General features: G+C 43.7%; 1 protein-coding gene across 6 annotated transcripts in view; it reads right to left on the bottom strand.

The window, feature by feature from the left end:
* FHIT (fragile histidine triad diadenosine triphosphatase) overlaps positions 1-16,840 on the bottom strand; it is a 584,721-nt gene that overhangs the window by 80,085 nt on the left and 487,796 nt on the right. For all 6 annotated transcript variants that reach the window (XM_048315660.1, XM_048315656.1, XM_048315659.1 and 3 more), the window contains one exon: positions 5,771-5,839. In XM_048315660.1, the coding sequence (XP_048171617.1) occupies positions 5,771-5,839 (69 nt within the window). The remainder of the gene's footprint in view (positions 1-5,770; positions 5,840-16,840) is intronic.

Raw genomic sequence — 16,840 nt, 5'->3', positions numbered from 1 at the left:
CAGCATAGAGGAAGGTCTCAGAGATTTCAGATGTCAAATTAAGAAGTACCTCATACGGTTGGAAAGGACAGAAAATACCACGAACAGTGGGGGTTTCATCTAGGGAAATAAACGTGACTATAGGATGTCTCCCAGTATTGCTACTGGGCCTTACTGACAAATTTATCAGTTTTGCCTTATGTAGGTTGAGGACATGGAATAAGCTGACATGGCATGCCAGCATTATCCAGGGGGTTTCCAATCCTAATCAGACAAAATATTATGGTCCAGAAAATAAATCATCCTGTTTAAAACAAAAAGGAAATTCATTTGATGGGAAAAAAACTTTGTTTCAGGTTAACTAAAAATGATATTTTGTCCATCCAGCTACAACATCAGAATCATAATTACTGGCACAGTTCTAGCTTCTACTGCAATACTCTCAGCTGGAAATATGCACACAAAATTCATCTGCCCTGCCCTGCTGGAGTCGCTAAAATATCACAAGACTCAGGAAGCAACTGGCTCATACTCCTTGCCTAGGAGAACCTCCTCTGATGCTTGCAGTCAGAAAAAGCAACATTGGCAGGACCAGGGTAAAATCCAGAGCCTACTGGGAGGAATGTATTTGCTGCTGCATCAGAAGATTGGGAAACTTGTACCTGGGAAAACCAGAGCTTTGAAAAACACCCCACAAAACTACTTAGATTCTGTGCTGCTTCTGTCCTTTTCTATAGGTTTAACCATGCAGGGTGCAGCAAGAGCAAGGTCTGGCCCCAAGGGAGTTCAGATGCAGCAGACTGATCTCCCAGCAGGCTACAATATGTTCCCAGAAGGTACAATATAATTCCGAGGCCAAGGAACAGCCTATTAGCTCTGCATGCCATTAATTTTCATGAATAGTTCAATCTGATGCTCACAGGAGCTGTTGGGCATCTTTCCATTTTGTCTCACAGGACCTGGATGAGGGTTTATTTATCTTTTTACTTCATACCTTACCTTTAAGCCTAAGCAGTTCAGTGCAGCTGTGCAGGTTTCCAGTGCTCTGCCAGGCTCAGTGCCCAGCAGCAGGCAGGGCGCTGTCTGCAGGTTGGAGTGATGGCATGTCACAGTCAAAGCCATTCAGGAGAATTAAACTTCAGGCTTGTTTGACTAAACTTCTGAATTCACCACAGTTCCCCTGTTTTGCCAGACTGAAGAAACAGCCCAGCAGGTTCTTGACTCATATGCCAAAATGCTTCCTTCATCCTCCCTGGAACTGGAAATGATTACTAATAGGTATTCTTGCTGAAATAATTCAACATAATGTGCTGAATGAGATCACTAAGTCAAAGTATCTTTTCCTAAGTGACTCTCTCGCTGCTTGCCTGAATGCCAGAGGGGAAGGAGGATAGCGTGAAGCGAATTCTTTTGCTGGCTTTTGACAAAAATCTCATAAATTACTGAAGAACTCACACTAGGAAGTTTCACTCAGGTTCATTACTACAGATCCATGAGGCAGGTCTGGCAGGCAGAGGAGGATGGAGACATAGGGGTTTGGGTTAAGTCCTCTCTTTCACTCTTTCCCCTTTTCCAGTGCTCTCCAGTCTAGGCTGGAAACTGAAGACAGGCAGTGAAATGAGGTGGGCATGAGAGCAAGGCTGGTGAGGGGCTGGGCACTCTTTGCCCTGCATGCACAGCCCTGGATGTGCATCACTGTGGCAGCTGCATCTGTTACAGGAAGCTTCAAGCACCAAGTGAAACCCAGAATTTGAGGAGGAACAGGGGTATGCACCACAAAACACACTTCAGCATGCCAGGGTTGCTCAATTTCGCTGAGAGGCCAGGCTGCCCTTACCCATCTGAGTCTGTCAGCCTCAAAATTAACTTATTGAGGTCAGCACTCATAACAGGAGTGTGGAGTTGTGATTGAGCCTTCCTTTCTGAGAAAGCCCCATAGTCTCTGGCCCAGCACAGCTATTACCTGCCAACCTAAAGGATGATGAATGTTATTTATATTGCAGTAATGGCTAACCACTCAGTGGAGACCAGGGACAGGCTGTGCTATGGACTTTTCAAGCACCCACAGAATGAGGGCTGTCCACAGATGCCTGGAAGCGCTGAGACTTTTCAGGATAATGTTCTTGAATGTCTTGGACACGATGACCTCCAACAACTGCAGTACTTGCGCTGACTGCAACAACACAGGGGGCTGTTCTACAGTAAAGATGTTTGTTCATACCAAATTCTTATCAGTCACTGTGACGTACCCTTGTAATAGCAAAGAACTCATCTACTTCAAAGCAAGCAACTACTTGATAAGAGTCTTTTAAGTTCCTTGATTAATAAATGTGAAATATAATCTCTTTCAAACCAAACAGAAAACACAGAGGTATAAAGTGTTATTCTGATGCAAAGTTTTCCTAATATTTAGCTGCCATTGTTCTGCTGTCCAAGAAATAAAGTGAATCAATGAATAAGAGCTACTCAAGATGAAGATGAGAAAAGTAATTTACCAATAGTAAAAGATGAAGGGCCTGATCCTATAAAAAGCCCTGTAAGACCAATTTAACTGTGGCATGTGCACACTTGCATAATTGGGCTTCAAATAATTGCAGAGAAATGTAAGAACTGATAAACTATAGCTTTAGCTTTCCGCTACAGTGAGTCCAGCGAGTGGATAGCTAACACTTCCGAGGAAATACTGTTCCAAGAAATAGTCCTGCAAAGATGCAGAGAAAATACATCTAAAACATTAAATGCAGATGGTTTTTTTACTATTAATGACTCTCTTTGTATCTTAGAAAAATCACACAGTGACTTCTTTCATATGCACTGAGGTACTAAAACCTAAAATACTAAGTGACACATTCTACCAAGAAATGCCTTAGAGAGGGTGCTGTGAAATAAGTGTCAGCCCCTCTTTCATCCCTTCTACAATTAACTTTCCACTTCTACAGTTCTAAAAATATATCCCGAAATCAGCAGACATTTGTGTCCATCAGATACCTGATTAAAATACAAAGAAATATCTTCCCTTTTATTATACTTTTTACACTTAAAAGTTGCTTTAGACAGGGCTGTGTCAGAGCTTCATAGCCAAAAGCCTGAAGATCTCAGAGCCCAGTAAACAGACTAAGCAGGGAACAATCTGATAGGCTTTCTTCTGCCTTTTCCATCAGATGAGTGGTCACTCTAAAACCAAATGGGAGAAATTAAGCACGCAGTAAGAGACTGGAAGTACTTTCTGGCTGTCTCAACTTTAGAAGTCTCCTAAGAGGACTGATGTCTCAGCATCTGGGCATTCCTTTCACTGTCAGACACTAAGAGCAGTGGGATTTATCAGCAATCTGCTGAGCATATACAGATGACAGCTGCAGAGCTTGGAGAGCTCAAAGGCATTTACAGATAGAAAGGGGTTTGCAAAAGACACGTTGAGCCAGAGCTGAGACCCTGAGTCTGTGGAAATTGCTTCCAATTGCTGTTAAACCTTTAGCCGTGGTAGTTAAACCAGGCACTGCAATATGCACAATTTATCCTGGGTGTGCTTTACAGTTGCACAGACTGTTTGAGGGAGGCTGATCAACCTCCATGTCACGTTTTACGAGGAAAAGCCTGCTGGGATGATTTTGGAAGGTGGTCTTTGCTGCCTAAACTACAACTCCATCCATCACTCAAATACATGGAAATGAAGTGTCGTTTATGAACAGGTTTTGGATTTTTAAAGCACAAATTTCATGAAAAATAGATTTAAAGCTCTCCCCAGCACCCACATCTCACCTAATGGTACTTTATCCCCCATAGATTTCCAGCATGTTGGCCTACCATGATCTACATATCTTCCTAAATCTTTTAAAGTATCTTCTTGTCAAAAGGATATGACTTGCTGACATCACACAGAGATGCATTATATCAAAACGTTTTTGCTGTACTGACACAAGTTCCAAATTATTTCCAAAGTCAGCTGTATTTTCAATAATTTGTCCCCTTTTCATTTTTCAAAATAGCTTTATTCGCTTATGATAGCAAATTGCTTAAGTCCCTCCATCCTCAATCCAGACAGTGATAGAACTCTGCACCAAACTTTTTATAGCAGCAAATGTGTTTTTGATTCCCTGGCATCCTAAAAAAAATTAAATCTTTCTTCAACTACAGTCTGTACAAAAGCGTGTTAGCTCTGTGGTGTTCAAGAATAGCTAGTTAGACTCTGAGGCTATACATTCTTCTGCTAAAAGACACATTATCACAACTATGTCTAAATATTTATGCTTCCTGTTTGCTAAAAGCAACACCTACAATTGCTATAATTGAAAATGACAAAATAAAAAAAAGTTTTTCACCAATTTGCCACCCTTTTGCATTTAACAACACTAAATATATAGTCTAGTTCATTATAGTTTTGCCTGTTTCTGTTTAGCTATAACAAGGGAAAAATAAATGTGTTAAAAAAGAAGCAAATGGAATTGTAAATATGACAGAAATGGAAATAGATTTTATGGTTTGATGCAGCATCTGAAATCCCTTAACACATGTGAAAATGAAAAGAACATAGAACCATACAATCATTTATGTGGAAAACACCTGTAAGATCACTGAATCCAATCACTAACACAGCATTGCCAAGCCCATCACTAACCCCTGTCCCACCTACGTATCTTTTAAATACCTCTCGGGATGGGGACTCCACCACTTCCCTGAACAGCCTTTTCCAATGCCTGACAACCCTTTTGGTGTTAACTTTTGTCTCATTCAACTGCTTTTAACCACCACACCAGCAAAGATTGCCATCATTTATTTCCATTGGATCTCCTTGCTCAGCAGTCTCATTAAGGTTTTACTCGTATTAGTGGGGTTTTCAGGCACTACACTTCATATAAATTGTCAGTAATACATTTTCTTCACCATTTTTGCATATTTAAGTAATTGTAACTTTAAAACACACTATCATTTTTTTGTAAGTGGGGACTTGTCATCATGTAGATATCACAAAGGAAAAAATACAAAAGCAGAAAATGTTATGATGCCTCTTTCAAGCAGATGGTATTGCTGTAGCACTGAACAAGTTTATATTAATTACTTTCAGAAAGAGAAGGAGATGTCATATTTCAGATAGAGGATTCTACCAAACACACTAAGAACAAGTTGTAAATTTAACAATAGTGAGATTTTTTTCATAGAATCATTGTGACAGCTGTCAAACTGGGGAAAACTTTTTTGTTAATTCCAGTACAATTGTTCATTTAAACAAAAGCCAGTGATTCAGTCACACGGAACAGCTCATGAGCCGAGCTCTGCTGCACAATCTGCACACATGCAGATATTCCATCTCTATGCACAGTCGCTCTTTAATTTCCATCTTTGGGGCTACAATGTGATTTGTCCAGAGCTGAGCAGAGCCCTACAAAAATCAGGCCAGAAGGCAATTTGTGGTTGAGTTGTAACAAGCTGCGTGTGTTTTCTCTGGTTGGAAGGGGGAGGTCTGGCACCCCAGGTGAGCAGCCAGCATAGGACACCCTCCTTCCATGCCAGGCTGACCATGTGGTCACCCTTTTTCCTGTGCCCTCAAACTAAGAGAACACAACTATCAGTAGAGATACACCCTGGGTGCAGAGACAGACCAAAGTACCTCCCTCAGAGAGGGAGCTCACAAGGAAATCCCAGTATAGATCTTGGTGCTATCACAGGATCTTTGCAAGCAATAAAAATGCAGAAATTCCATTGACTACCTCCACCCATGGGAGGGCCTGGATCATTAAGGTGATTTACTAACAGCAAAACCAACTCTGAAGAAGAAATGGAGTGCAACTCTTACCTCCTCATAGACATCATCATTCCTGCTGAAGTCTCCAGCCCTCCTTGGAAGCACATGGACGTGAACATGCTGGAAACGTGAAACAAAATAATGGTGATTATCAAGATCATGACTTTCTTTTCTGAACTGTCACAAGTAACCGTGCACAGGCTCCCACAGCATTATTTTCAGAGGAAAATACATTAACCTGTTCCATAACTGTATCTCAACTCTTTGGAGAATATAAAAGATGAAAAACATGAGAGAGCAGCCCTGGTGTATTATACGAGCTTCGGAGTGAAATGCTTGGAAGTTTCAGGGCTCTGTGGAATTATTCATAGTTGTCAGTCAGAGACATATTTAGCCACAGCTTTGAAATAACGATGTCCCTTGGAGCTGAGTGTTGTGTCTCCGGAATAGACGGGAATAAGAAGGTGCTGGAGATGGGATGCGGTGGAGAGCACATGTGGCAGCCCGGGCTCAGGGCTTACTGCCTGGGGACAGAGGAGCTGCTGCCACACCACGGACGGTACGTGGGTAGAAAGGCTGACAGAAGAGGACAATGCCTCTCACAGGGTTAAAAAGACTAATGTTTCCTTTCCTCCCCGAGTCTGTGGCCCAAACACAACAAGCTGAAGCCCCCAGGGGTACAAGACTCATGCTGGGGACACACCTGCAGGGACAGAGTTTCAGGTGGCCCAAAACCTTTGAGGCACAAGGATTATGAGTCCAGTTTGGCAGAGCCTGAAGTGTAAGTGTCCCCCTCCTGGCACAGGGCCATTGCCCATGGGGTAGAAGAGCTGAGGACTGAGCTGCACAGGCAGCTTTGGATTCCCCAGTTAGGGAAGGAGGAGGTGAATGGTGATGTATTTTTGTCAAAAGCGATTATGCGATCTGGGGAAAACAAACAAAACTATGGGCAAGAACACAAATATATGACTTGGCACCTTGATGCTGTGTTATTACTATTACCATTATTTTTTTCTGACACTCTCTTCATACCATAAAGGGAGGGTAATTCAAGATCCTCAAGACCCAAACTCTACTGGGAAAAGTACTTCTCTGCAGTAAGTTCAGCTACTAACAACATTGCAAAGCATTCTTTTGTCTTTTTCCCTTTGTCTTTCACTCTTGAGTAAAGAAAAACAACTGAGAATAATTCTTCAGGGAAAAAAAACCCAATGCCTCTATGAGGAGAGGCAGGAAATAATCTGAGTGATAGATCACATTTATGCATCTTCAGATCTTTTTAGATGGTGTCTAAATCCTTAAAAAAAAAAAAAATACTGCATCAGAAATGGCACCAAATGGTTTGCATAGAAATTAGACAGCTTGCACCTGATTCAATTTGATGAGGTAGAAAACAGCTGAAACTCCTGCACCTCATTGGAACATTCTCAAAACATGGCGTAAGTCTATAATGAAAGATGAAAGCAAAAAAGGTTTTCTTAGGGTATTTGTAAGAAAATTCAAACACACCTATATTGTGTTAGCTTCTATCCATAAAAATGTCTGCTCAGTGAATAAAATGAAAACACAAGGATGTTTCAGTTAATGAAATATTCTGAATACCACACTATTATTTTTTCTCAGCTTTACCCTAGAGAAACGGAATATGTGATTTCTTATTCTTATCATTATCCACAGCTTTCAGTGTATTCAGACTAGAGATGAGGGTGAATCTTGAGGGTCAAAAACTGTGGTTTTGAGTAATATATCAGTGATAGTGTTCTGATAGTGTATTATACTAATATATCATAAGAGCAAAAGTGCTCCTGTGATGTATTAGTGCAATGTATCATCTGAACATCACTGCTCGTATGATGTATTGCTCAAAACCACAAAGCAACTTTAAAGATGGTCTTCAGTAGCCCTAGGCCTGAAATTTCACTTTTGGACAGACTTTCAAGAAAAATAAAAGTGTAGATTAAAGTTTGCAGGGGTACTGTAAAATTTCACTACTGTCTCACCCCTGTGGTTCTCATTAGATTTTAAATTTATTCATCAGAATAGAGTCAATTCATCTGCCAGTCAGTTTCTTTCTCTTCTGCTACAAGGAGTGATAGTTTTGCTACAAGTATCAATTTGCAGGAATTTCTCTTGGCGATACGTATAAAATCTAATATCAGCTATCAACAACCATATTCCCCAGAAGTTTAGCCACCTTTAAGAGTAATTTTTATCTCTGGTGCACAGTGTTCCAGGACACACACAGGAGAAGATCTGTATACCCGTGACAGACGATTTGGAATATCAGAAAGCACTCAGGGATGTAGTCCAAAGCTCAGTGCAGAGATGCTGCACTGCAGATGCACAGACCAGCACAGCAGGTAATGAATGAGCCTAATGTGATCTTCTACCCAAAACGTGCTCTTATGATCAGTGTGAAAAAAAAAAAAGAAAAAAAAGTGTTTATGACAGCATATGGGCCACTTGGCATCAGTGGGGACGTTCTCAGGGGTTAGGCACCTTTACTACACAAATTAATATTCCCAAGGCTTGAGATAACAGCAGTCAATTTAAGAGAGAGTAATTTTTTCCAGCCATCCTTTTATTTTTTTCAATTCTGTGTAGGGAAAATAACTAAATATCTGGATTCTCCCCACTGTTTGTATAACAGAGACAAACAGGATCAGCAACAGTGTCTCACATATTTTCCTGCTTTTCAGTTTTACCAAGAAATACAAGCAGCACAGAGCTGTGGCTACCACATAGTCAGAAACACTGAACAGGGAGATCTCACACATTCTCTAATCTGCCTTTCAGCTTCTGGCCTTCTCAACTCGGAGTGGCTGATACTTTGATTCATTAGCAGATCTTTAATTGATCATTTCTACTCCTCAGTACTGTTTGTTACTGCTAAAGCCTCAATCCACCAAGGCACTTAAGCACCAGCTCAATTTCCAACCTGGGAATTGGTTCAGTGGGAATATTCACATCCCGGATGTTTTGTTTATGTCTCAGTGTTTTGCATCCACTGCTGGCTACAGGGAGGTCTCCCTAAATGGCAGTAGCAAAAACAACTTCAAGGTGCCCACAAATTAAAATTGCTTCCTTCCATTTGTTTTCCAAGCAAAACAAAAACCTGCACATCCAAAAAAACCATTTGCAATTGACTGAAATATGTCAGATGCAAATAAAACATTGGGATGCTTTTTTTTTTTTAAGGAAACAAACAGATTTAGGCAAATCTTCCATCAAAACACTGCTTGAACAGAAAACATCTAAACTTTTACCAAAATTGTCAAAATAAAGCATTTCAATTTTTTTTCCCCAGTTATTGTGGGGGTCCTCATGCCTGGTGGGTGGCACACAGCCCCATCACATTCCAGCGGGCTGTATTCAATCACTGTTGATGGTATTTCATTTTTTTCCTAAAAAATTGCTTTCCCCTCATTTTGCATTATTTTGATTAATAAGCGAGGAAAGCAACACACAACAGCCAAGACATTTACATTAATGGACCAATCAATATCACCCACATCAGGGTAGAAAAATGCAGGCACACGCTTGGCATTGCTTAGCTCCATTCCCTGCTTGTCAGGCACTGATGGAGGAAGCAGGACACTGACATGCTGAGTGTGACAACAGTGACAACATGAGGATGCAGCAGAAGTCCCCAGATGGGGGGCACTGTGTGAGTTAAAGGTGTCTGAGCCCCCACTAGTTGCTTCTGATACTGGGGACAAGATTTCCAGCCAGGGATATCTAGAACAGCAGTAGCTGGAAGGAAGCTGGGGGAGCTGGATTTTATAAGGCCTTCAAAATTAAAATTATTAGACTAACAGTTTTCTAGGGTTGGGACTGCAGCTCCCTCTGCTTCACACTGTAAATAAAATCTCAGTTTGAGAAACTCCTAATGGTGAGAATTATCAGGTGATGCAAAATCACTTGTGAGAGCAGTTTCTTCAAGACCTTTATACTGAGAATGACACGGGCATTAGAAAATGTACTGCAAGGAACAAATCTGTAGTGCCACGGGGAACTAATGAGCCAGAGCCAGGGTGTGATGTCTCTGGCCTCCCACTGCACCAAGACAATGCTCTGATGAGCTCCATGGCATTCCAGTTGGGACCGTGGGAGCACGGGGCTGCTCATGGGCACTCTCGAGCATGCTCAACCACCACTACCAAAATCTGGCCGCAGGACAGGCATTTGTGGGATTACATGACTAAAGTGACTCTCCAGTGAACCAGGGTTGCAAAATGCCCAGAAAGTCTCAGCCAAAAGACCTGGAGCATGAGCTGTTGGAGAAACAAGCATTCAGGTCAGGCGAGTTTTACTTCAGCACTCAAGGCCATGCAGAAAGCAATGTTCCTGGTAACGGCTGGTTTTATACACTGAATTATGGTCAGATAACCAATGTGTCACCACTGCACTGGATTTAAAGTGAAAATACTAGACAAAAATAGACACTGAAAGAGATTTCCCAGGTAGACCAGAATAGTGAGGAGCAGATGACCCTGCCACACACCATGGGGGAGGACATGGATGTTGCCCGCAATAATTCATGAACATTACGTTGTGTTCACTCAGCTGCTGTGCTGGTTAGCAGAGCAACAAAGCTCAGCTTCCAGTTGAAAGGGAGACAATAGTCTGTACATGAGCTCCTCAGCACCCAGGGTCTATTAGCAATAAATGTTCTTACAGGATGAATACATAAAAGCTGGCAAAGGGTCACGCGACCCTGAGCACGGGGGGACTGCCAGAACTTTGGCAAAGGAAGGGCTGTTCCCCCTACATCTGCAAAAGCAGAACATGGCTGAGCTGTGCCTGCACACAGCAAAACCAGATGCCTTTCAGCAGCGTAATCCTTTCCCTTGTTACTTTTCATTCTTTCTACAGTCAAAGCTTGGCAGTTGAGGGTTTCCACAGTCTCATGGTGCAGCAAGGACAGGAAAAGCCGTGATCTGCTGTGGTTGTGGCCAGGCAGGAGGAAGGACAGGAAGGGAATTAGCAGCTCCAAGCAGCATAGACCAGCTGGCCAGGAGACCCCCACCAGCCAGATAGCTGGGAAGAAGGATGGTGGTTTTCAGATAAGACTTCACTTGCTGCAAAGTGCCCTGTCCATTACAGAGATGGGGGCTTCCTATGGGAGGTTGTGATAATGCTTCTTCCAAAGCACCAGATTAACTGTAGAAATTCCAAACTAATAACCATTCTGCAAGTAAGACTGTTAGTGGGCAATAAAGAAAATCAGCCATAATACAGAGATAGCCACATGAAAAATAGAGCAATTTTGTCCTCTCTGTAAACTGGGGTTCCATGGAGTCCTTGTTTGCTATTCTTGATTAACTGCTCAATTATCCCTGTTACAAAGTTATTCCATGGAAAGCCCTGCCTATATATCCACAGCTCATTAGCAGAAAATGCTCCCTCTGCTGTCCTCGAAAATCCAGCGTGTCACCAGCCACAGGCACACTGGGTACAACTGCTCTTTGCAGGCACTGAAAGCCCACTTCCAGGGCCCTTGACCTGCAAGTACTGGCAAAGATATCTTTGTGGGAAAACAGTTCCTATTCAGTGAGTTCTTGATGTTTTTCTGAGTCCTGAATTGGTTTCAGATGGAGAAAAAAATGTAAAAAATTTTAAAAAGTTCTATCCAACATTAGGAAAAGAGTTTTGGACAATTGAAACATTCAGTTTTCAGAGCCTTCAATATTATTGCCAGCATTAGTACTGTTTTTTCCCCCATTTCAGGAGTTATAAATTAGTCAAAGACAGATCACTTTAAAGGAGCTAATTTTTATAAAATAATAAATCATGACAGGAAACTACTTGAAACCATTCCTTTCCTACAAAAATGCCCCATTTCAAGGAATCAGCACTTTCTTTTCCAGCTTTACTAAAGCCTTGTGCATGAGGCTGAACAGATGCAGGCCCTCGGCATTGCCTCCCCAGCTGCTCTGCTGTGCTGGGGGTGAGGATTGCTCCAAATCCAGGGAGGCTGCGTGAACTCACACACTCTTGTAACACCTTTGGCTCTGGTTTATTAAAACACAAGGTTGAGGTTGAGGTTTGCTTTTCTGTCATCGTGAGGAATATAAGGACATGATACAGATGGAAAAGAGTGGCAGAGACTGCCAGGCTTAGGAGTAGAATGTGCAGGGGAGCAGACTGATGCTTGCAAGGGAAGGACAGGGAAATCTACATCTGTGTCAGAAAGCCCAGGGCAGCAGCAGAGGAAACAGCAGAGACAGATGTGGGGATGGACTAGAAGAGCCACTGGAGAACAGGGAGGGTTGAAGCTATTGACAGAATGAAGGTAGTGGTCAAAATTCCGTGAATCAAAAATGTTGTGCAGAAAGAAACTGCAAAGAGACAAAACAAGAAACTGGAACAAGTCTTGGGAGAGAAGGCCACAAAGGTTGTTGATGTGCTACCAAGCTGGTGCGCGAGGGCCCTTTGACACTTGTGTAAATCTGCATCGCACTGTGCTGTACACGCACCCCTAGGAGAAAAAATAAAGCTTTGCAATGATCCCTACCAACATTTATGCCATGGATTTGCCTCTGGAAGAGTAAGTATCAAGATACTTGCTCAGCACAGAAAACACGTACTTTGGAAAGCAACAAAACGAAGAGCATTTGCAAATATATCAGAAGCCAAACCAAGTGGGGAACTTGCAGCAGAGTACATCTTTAAGCATGTAGACTCAGAAATGTGCACATTCAGCATTCTCAATAAATAATGCATATGTCAACTGCTATGAAGTTTAAAGAAATGAGCTGTGGGTGAACTAGAAAAGGGATGTAGACCTAATGAAAAAAAGCACAGAAGGATTTTTAAACCCACTTGATATCTATAGTTATAACTTCCACGGCTGAAGGCAACTTTAGCATTTGCAAGAAAAGTGCCAACCACTCCCCTTCAGCCCCAAACCCAAGAAAACTGGCACAATAATGAGGGTAATAAGCCTGTTTGCTGGAAGTGGTGATCCAAATGTACATCTCTTGAACATCTCTTAAGGGATCCTCTGAGAGGCAGCAAATGAATAAACTAAATGGAAATAAAGGTTGGATGATTCTTTGAACTTGTATTTCCTGACCTCTGAGCTGGTCTGCAAGTCTAGGAATGAGGGTCCATGCATGGTGGTTGGAAGGTCAGGCCAAGGACCATCCCCTGCCATTATTCATTGTCCATCCCCTCTCCAGCACCCACAGGGAAGGATGGGTAGACCTGCAGAGCAGCAACCATTATGCTGCAAAAACAACCCAAAACCCTGGCAGTCCCAGCCTTTTTTACACATGGAAATGACCAGTGAAGGTGTCTCTAAAGTTACTTTGGAAGGTATGCTCAGGGATAGCTGGAGAGCACCTGCCTTGAGGCCCTGTGCCTTCCATCAGGGTCACTTTCCAGGTATTTTTGTGCAAATTTGGTGTTGCTGAGACAGAAATGAAAGCACAACTGCATTTCCCCTCACCTCTGATCTTTCATTAAGTCTTGATAAATGCATATTGTTTGAACACTTGTGATATGTACAATTAGGGTTCTTTAATTTATGTTTCAATAAAATGTTCTATAATAAACATTTACTGCTCTGTGAATAAACATTTAAATGAAGCTCCTAATGGGGGTTACATGTTTCGAAGCAGTTCATGGCTTTGCTAAAGTCTCTCCCTATATTTAATGAGAGTCATTTCCATAATCTGTGCATTATTGCTTAAGCCTCCCTTTAGGAATATTTTACAAAGTAAAATTGTGTGAAATATTATCAGCCAAAAGAGAAAATGCTAAGAGGATTATCAAATTGTCTTGTTAAAGGGACAGCACAAACTTTCATTTCCCCCCTGAGATGCCAGCACTGTAATTATATAAAATGTGCTTACTAATCATCACACCGGGTTGTTTTTACTGGGTTTTTCCCTCTGAGACCCAGGCTAAATTAAAAGGATAGGAGACCCCTGAAAGGTCTGATATGAAAGGCAATATAAAGCTAATTTACTTTCTGATATTAATAAGAGTAAGGACCAAATACCCCAGGCAAATCTTGTAGATGTAAAGAAACATCCGGCTCCATCAGAGCGGGCCGAGTACTGTTCTGTACAAAGCTGTGCACAGCTTCTCCCACAATGAGGCCCTGAAGCCCCACAATTAACAACCAGGGTCTCATCCCCATTTTGCTGAAACTTCCACCCATTTTCTCACTGACTCCAATAATGGCAGGACTCAGTCTCCCACGTGAGATATAAAAGCATACTAAGGTCAAGGGAAAGATTATTGTTGGAATATAGAGGGTTTTCAATTCTCTGGAGCCTCTGCAAGAATACAAACACCTATAAGATATTTCTTCCATATGTCTGAGTACATTTGAGGAGAGCATAAAACTGAAATATATCTTCTCTGCTCTAGCAGGGAATAAGAGCATTATAGCAGCAATGGCCCACTCCCCCTTTAATGCAGGGAGTAGGGGAGAAGAAGAGAAGATTAATCAGGAATGTATGTGACAGGGGGAAGACAAGCCTTACATGCCAGTTATTCCAAGAGGAAAATAATTATCTCTAATTTTTGTGGCTATTTTGTGGCCCTTTTAGACAACTGCTGCAATCTCTTCTAGGATGATGACAAGGCTCCTGCAGAATGAAAATACTGTCTCTGTCTCCTCTTTCATTATTTAAAGATGTGTATTGGGTTTGTGTGGCTGGGGTTTGGTAGCAGGTGAGGCTACAGGTGTGGCTTCTGTGAGAAGCTGCCAGAAGCTTCCCCCATGTCCAGTTGAGCCAATTCCTGCAGCTCCAGAGTGGATCCACCACTGGCCAAGGCGGAAGCCCATCAGCAACAGGGGTGGGGCCTTGGGGAAAACAGATTTCAGGAGAGGGAGAAAACCCTGTGTGAAAGCAACTACAGCCAGAGAGAGAAGTGAGATGTGAGAAACAGCCCTGCAGACACCCAGGTCAGAGCAGGAGGGGCAGGAGCTGCTACAGCCCCTGCTGCAAAACATGGTGAGGTGCCCGTGCAGCCCATGGAGGAACATAGTGTGGCAGGGGATACCCAAAGAAGGCTGAGACCTCATGGGAAGATGTCATAGGGGCTAGAAAAAAACCCGTGTGTCCTTGGTTTTGATGATAATTCTTAAACATGTGATTCACAGAGGTGAGGGGTGGAATGTGTTGCTTTCACTCAGCCTGGTTTTTGGTATTGGGGGGGCCACAGAGGTGTGGCTTCTGTGAGAAGCTGCTGGAAGCTTCCACCATGTCCGGCAGAGCCAATCCCTGATGGCTCTGAAGATGGACATGCTGCTGGCCAAAGCTGGGCCAATTAGAGATGATGGGAATGCCTCTGTGATAACATACTTAAGAGGAAAATCAAAACAACTGGGGGCACAGTTCTTTCCTAGCCAGAGAAGAGGAGGAGGAGAGAACATGTGAGGGGAACAACATGGAGACACCAAGGTCAGTGGAGAAGGAGGGGCAGGAGGTGCTCCAGGCACCAGAGACAAGATTCCTCTGCAGGCCATGGTGAGGACCATGGTGAAGCAGCTGTGCCCCTGCAGCCCATGGGGATTCATGGGGGATGCAGAGATCCATCCACAGCCCATGGGGATCCCCAGGGGATGCAGAGATCCATCCACAGCCCCTGGGGATCCACGGGGGATGCAGAGATCCATCCACAGCCCCTGGGGATCCATGGGGGATGCAGAGATCCATCTACAGCCCCTGGGGATCCACGGGGGATGCAGAGATCCATCCACAGCCCCTGGGGATCCACAGGGGATGCAGAGATCCATTCACAGCCCATGGGGATCCGCAGGGGATGCAGAGATCCATCCACAGCCCCTGGGGATCCACGGGGGATGCAGAGATCCATCCACAGCCCATGGGGATCCACGGGGGATGCAGAGATCCATCCACAGCCCATGGGGATCCACAGGGGATGCAGAGATCCATCCACAGCCCATGGGGATCCACGGGGGATGCAGAGATCCACCCACAGCCCATGGGGGAGGTGCCTGTGCCAGAGCAGGTGGATGCCTGGAGCAGGCTGTGATCCAGTGGGAGACCCGGTGGAGAGAGGGGGCCCCTGCTTCCAGGCTGGAGCAGCCTGGCCTTGGAGGACTGCACCCCGTGAAGAGTGACCCACACCGCAGCAGTTCTGGGAGGACTGTTTGCCCGTGGGAGGGACTCACGTTTCAGCAGTTTGGGGAGGACTGCTGCTCGTGGGATTTGGAGCCACGCTGGAGAAGTTCACAGGGAACTGTCTGCTGTGGGAGGGACCCCACGGTCTCACAGGGGAAGGACTCCCCTCCCTGAGCAGTGGAAGAAAACCTCGGGTGATGAACTGACCAAACCCCCATGCCCTGTCTCCCTGCACTGTCGGTGGGAAGGAGGGAGGGGCTGGGGGAAGAAAAGGTGTTTTAAGGGCTTATGTTACTTCTCATTATCCTCCTCCAATTTTTTAGTAATAAATTCACTTTGTACCTTTAAGCTGAGCCTGTTTTGCCCTCGGAGTGTTTTTTTCTGGTCCTTATCTCAACTCATGAATGCTTCGTTAATTTTTTTCTCTTCTCTGCCCAGCTGTGGCAGAGTGTGAGCGAGTGGTTTTTGTGGTTGCCTGGGATTTGACCAGTGTCAGACCATGATGGAAGCCCATGCTGGAGCAGGTTTACTGGTCTCCTGTGGGAGGGAATTCCATGCTGGAGCAGGGGAGGAACATGAAGAGTCCTTCCTCTGTGGGGGAATTTCCCCAAGTCAGGTTTTGCCCATGACAGTAAATGGTGATTGATCTCTCCCCATGCTTATCTCTATCTACGAGCCTTTTGATGTATTTTCTCTCCCCTGTCCAGTTGAGGAAGGGGATTGATAGAGTGACTTTGGCGGGTACCTGGTGTCCAGCCAGGGTCAACCCACCACAAGATGGAAGAGAGGTGCTACTGCACCGAGAAAGAAATGGTTTCTGATGATGGCAATGTGACCAAGTTCATAAGTTTCTGTGGAGGATGAAATGCATTCAAGCCACACTGCTTCTCATCACAGAATCCATCAGTGCTAAAGGAGATTTCCAAGGCTCTGTGTCAGTACCTTATACCCTTAAGAATACATTTCCCAGGAACTAGCAAATATCTCAGTGCATACCTGTGCCACTCAGTAGACT

This window comes from Corvus hawaiiensis, chromosome 11, assembly GCF_020740725.1.
Source record: "Corvus hawaiiensis isolate bCorHaw1 chromosome 11, bCorHaw1.pri.cur, whole genome shotgun sequence".
NCBI classification, from domain to species: Eukaryota; Metazoa; Chordata; class Aves; order Passeriformes; family Corvidae; genus Corvus; species Corvus hawaiiensis.
Note: the sequence above shows the minus strand (reverse complement) of the source record. Positions and strands in the feature narration are given on the sequence as shown.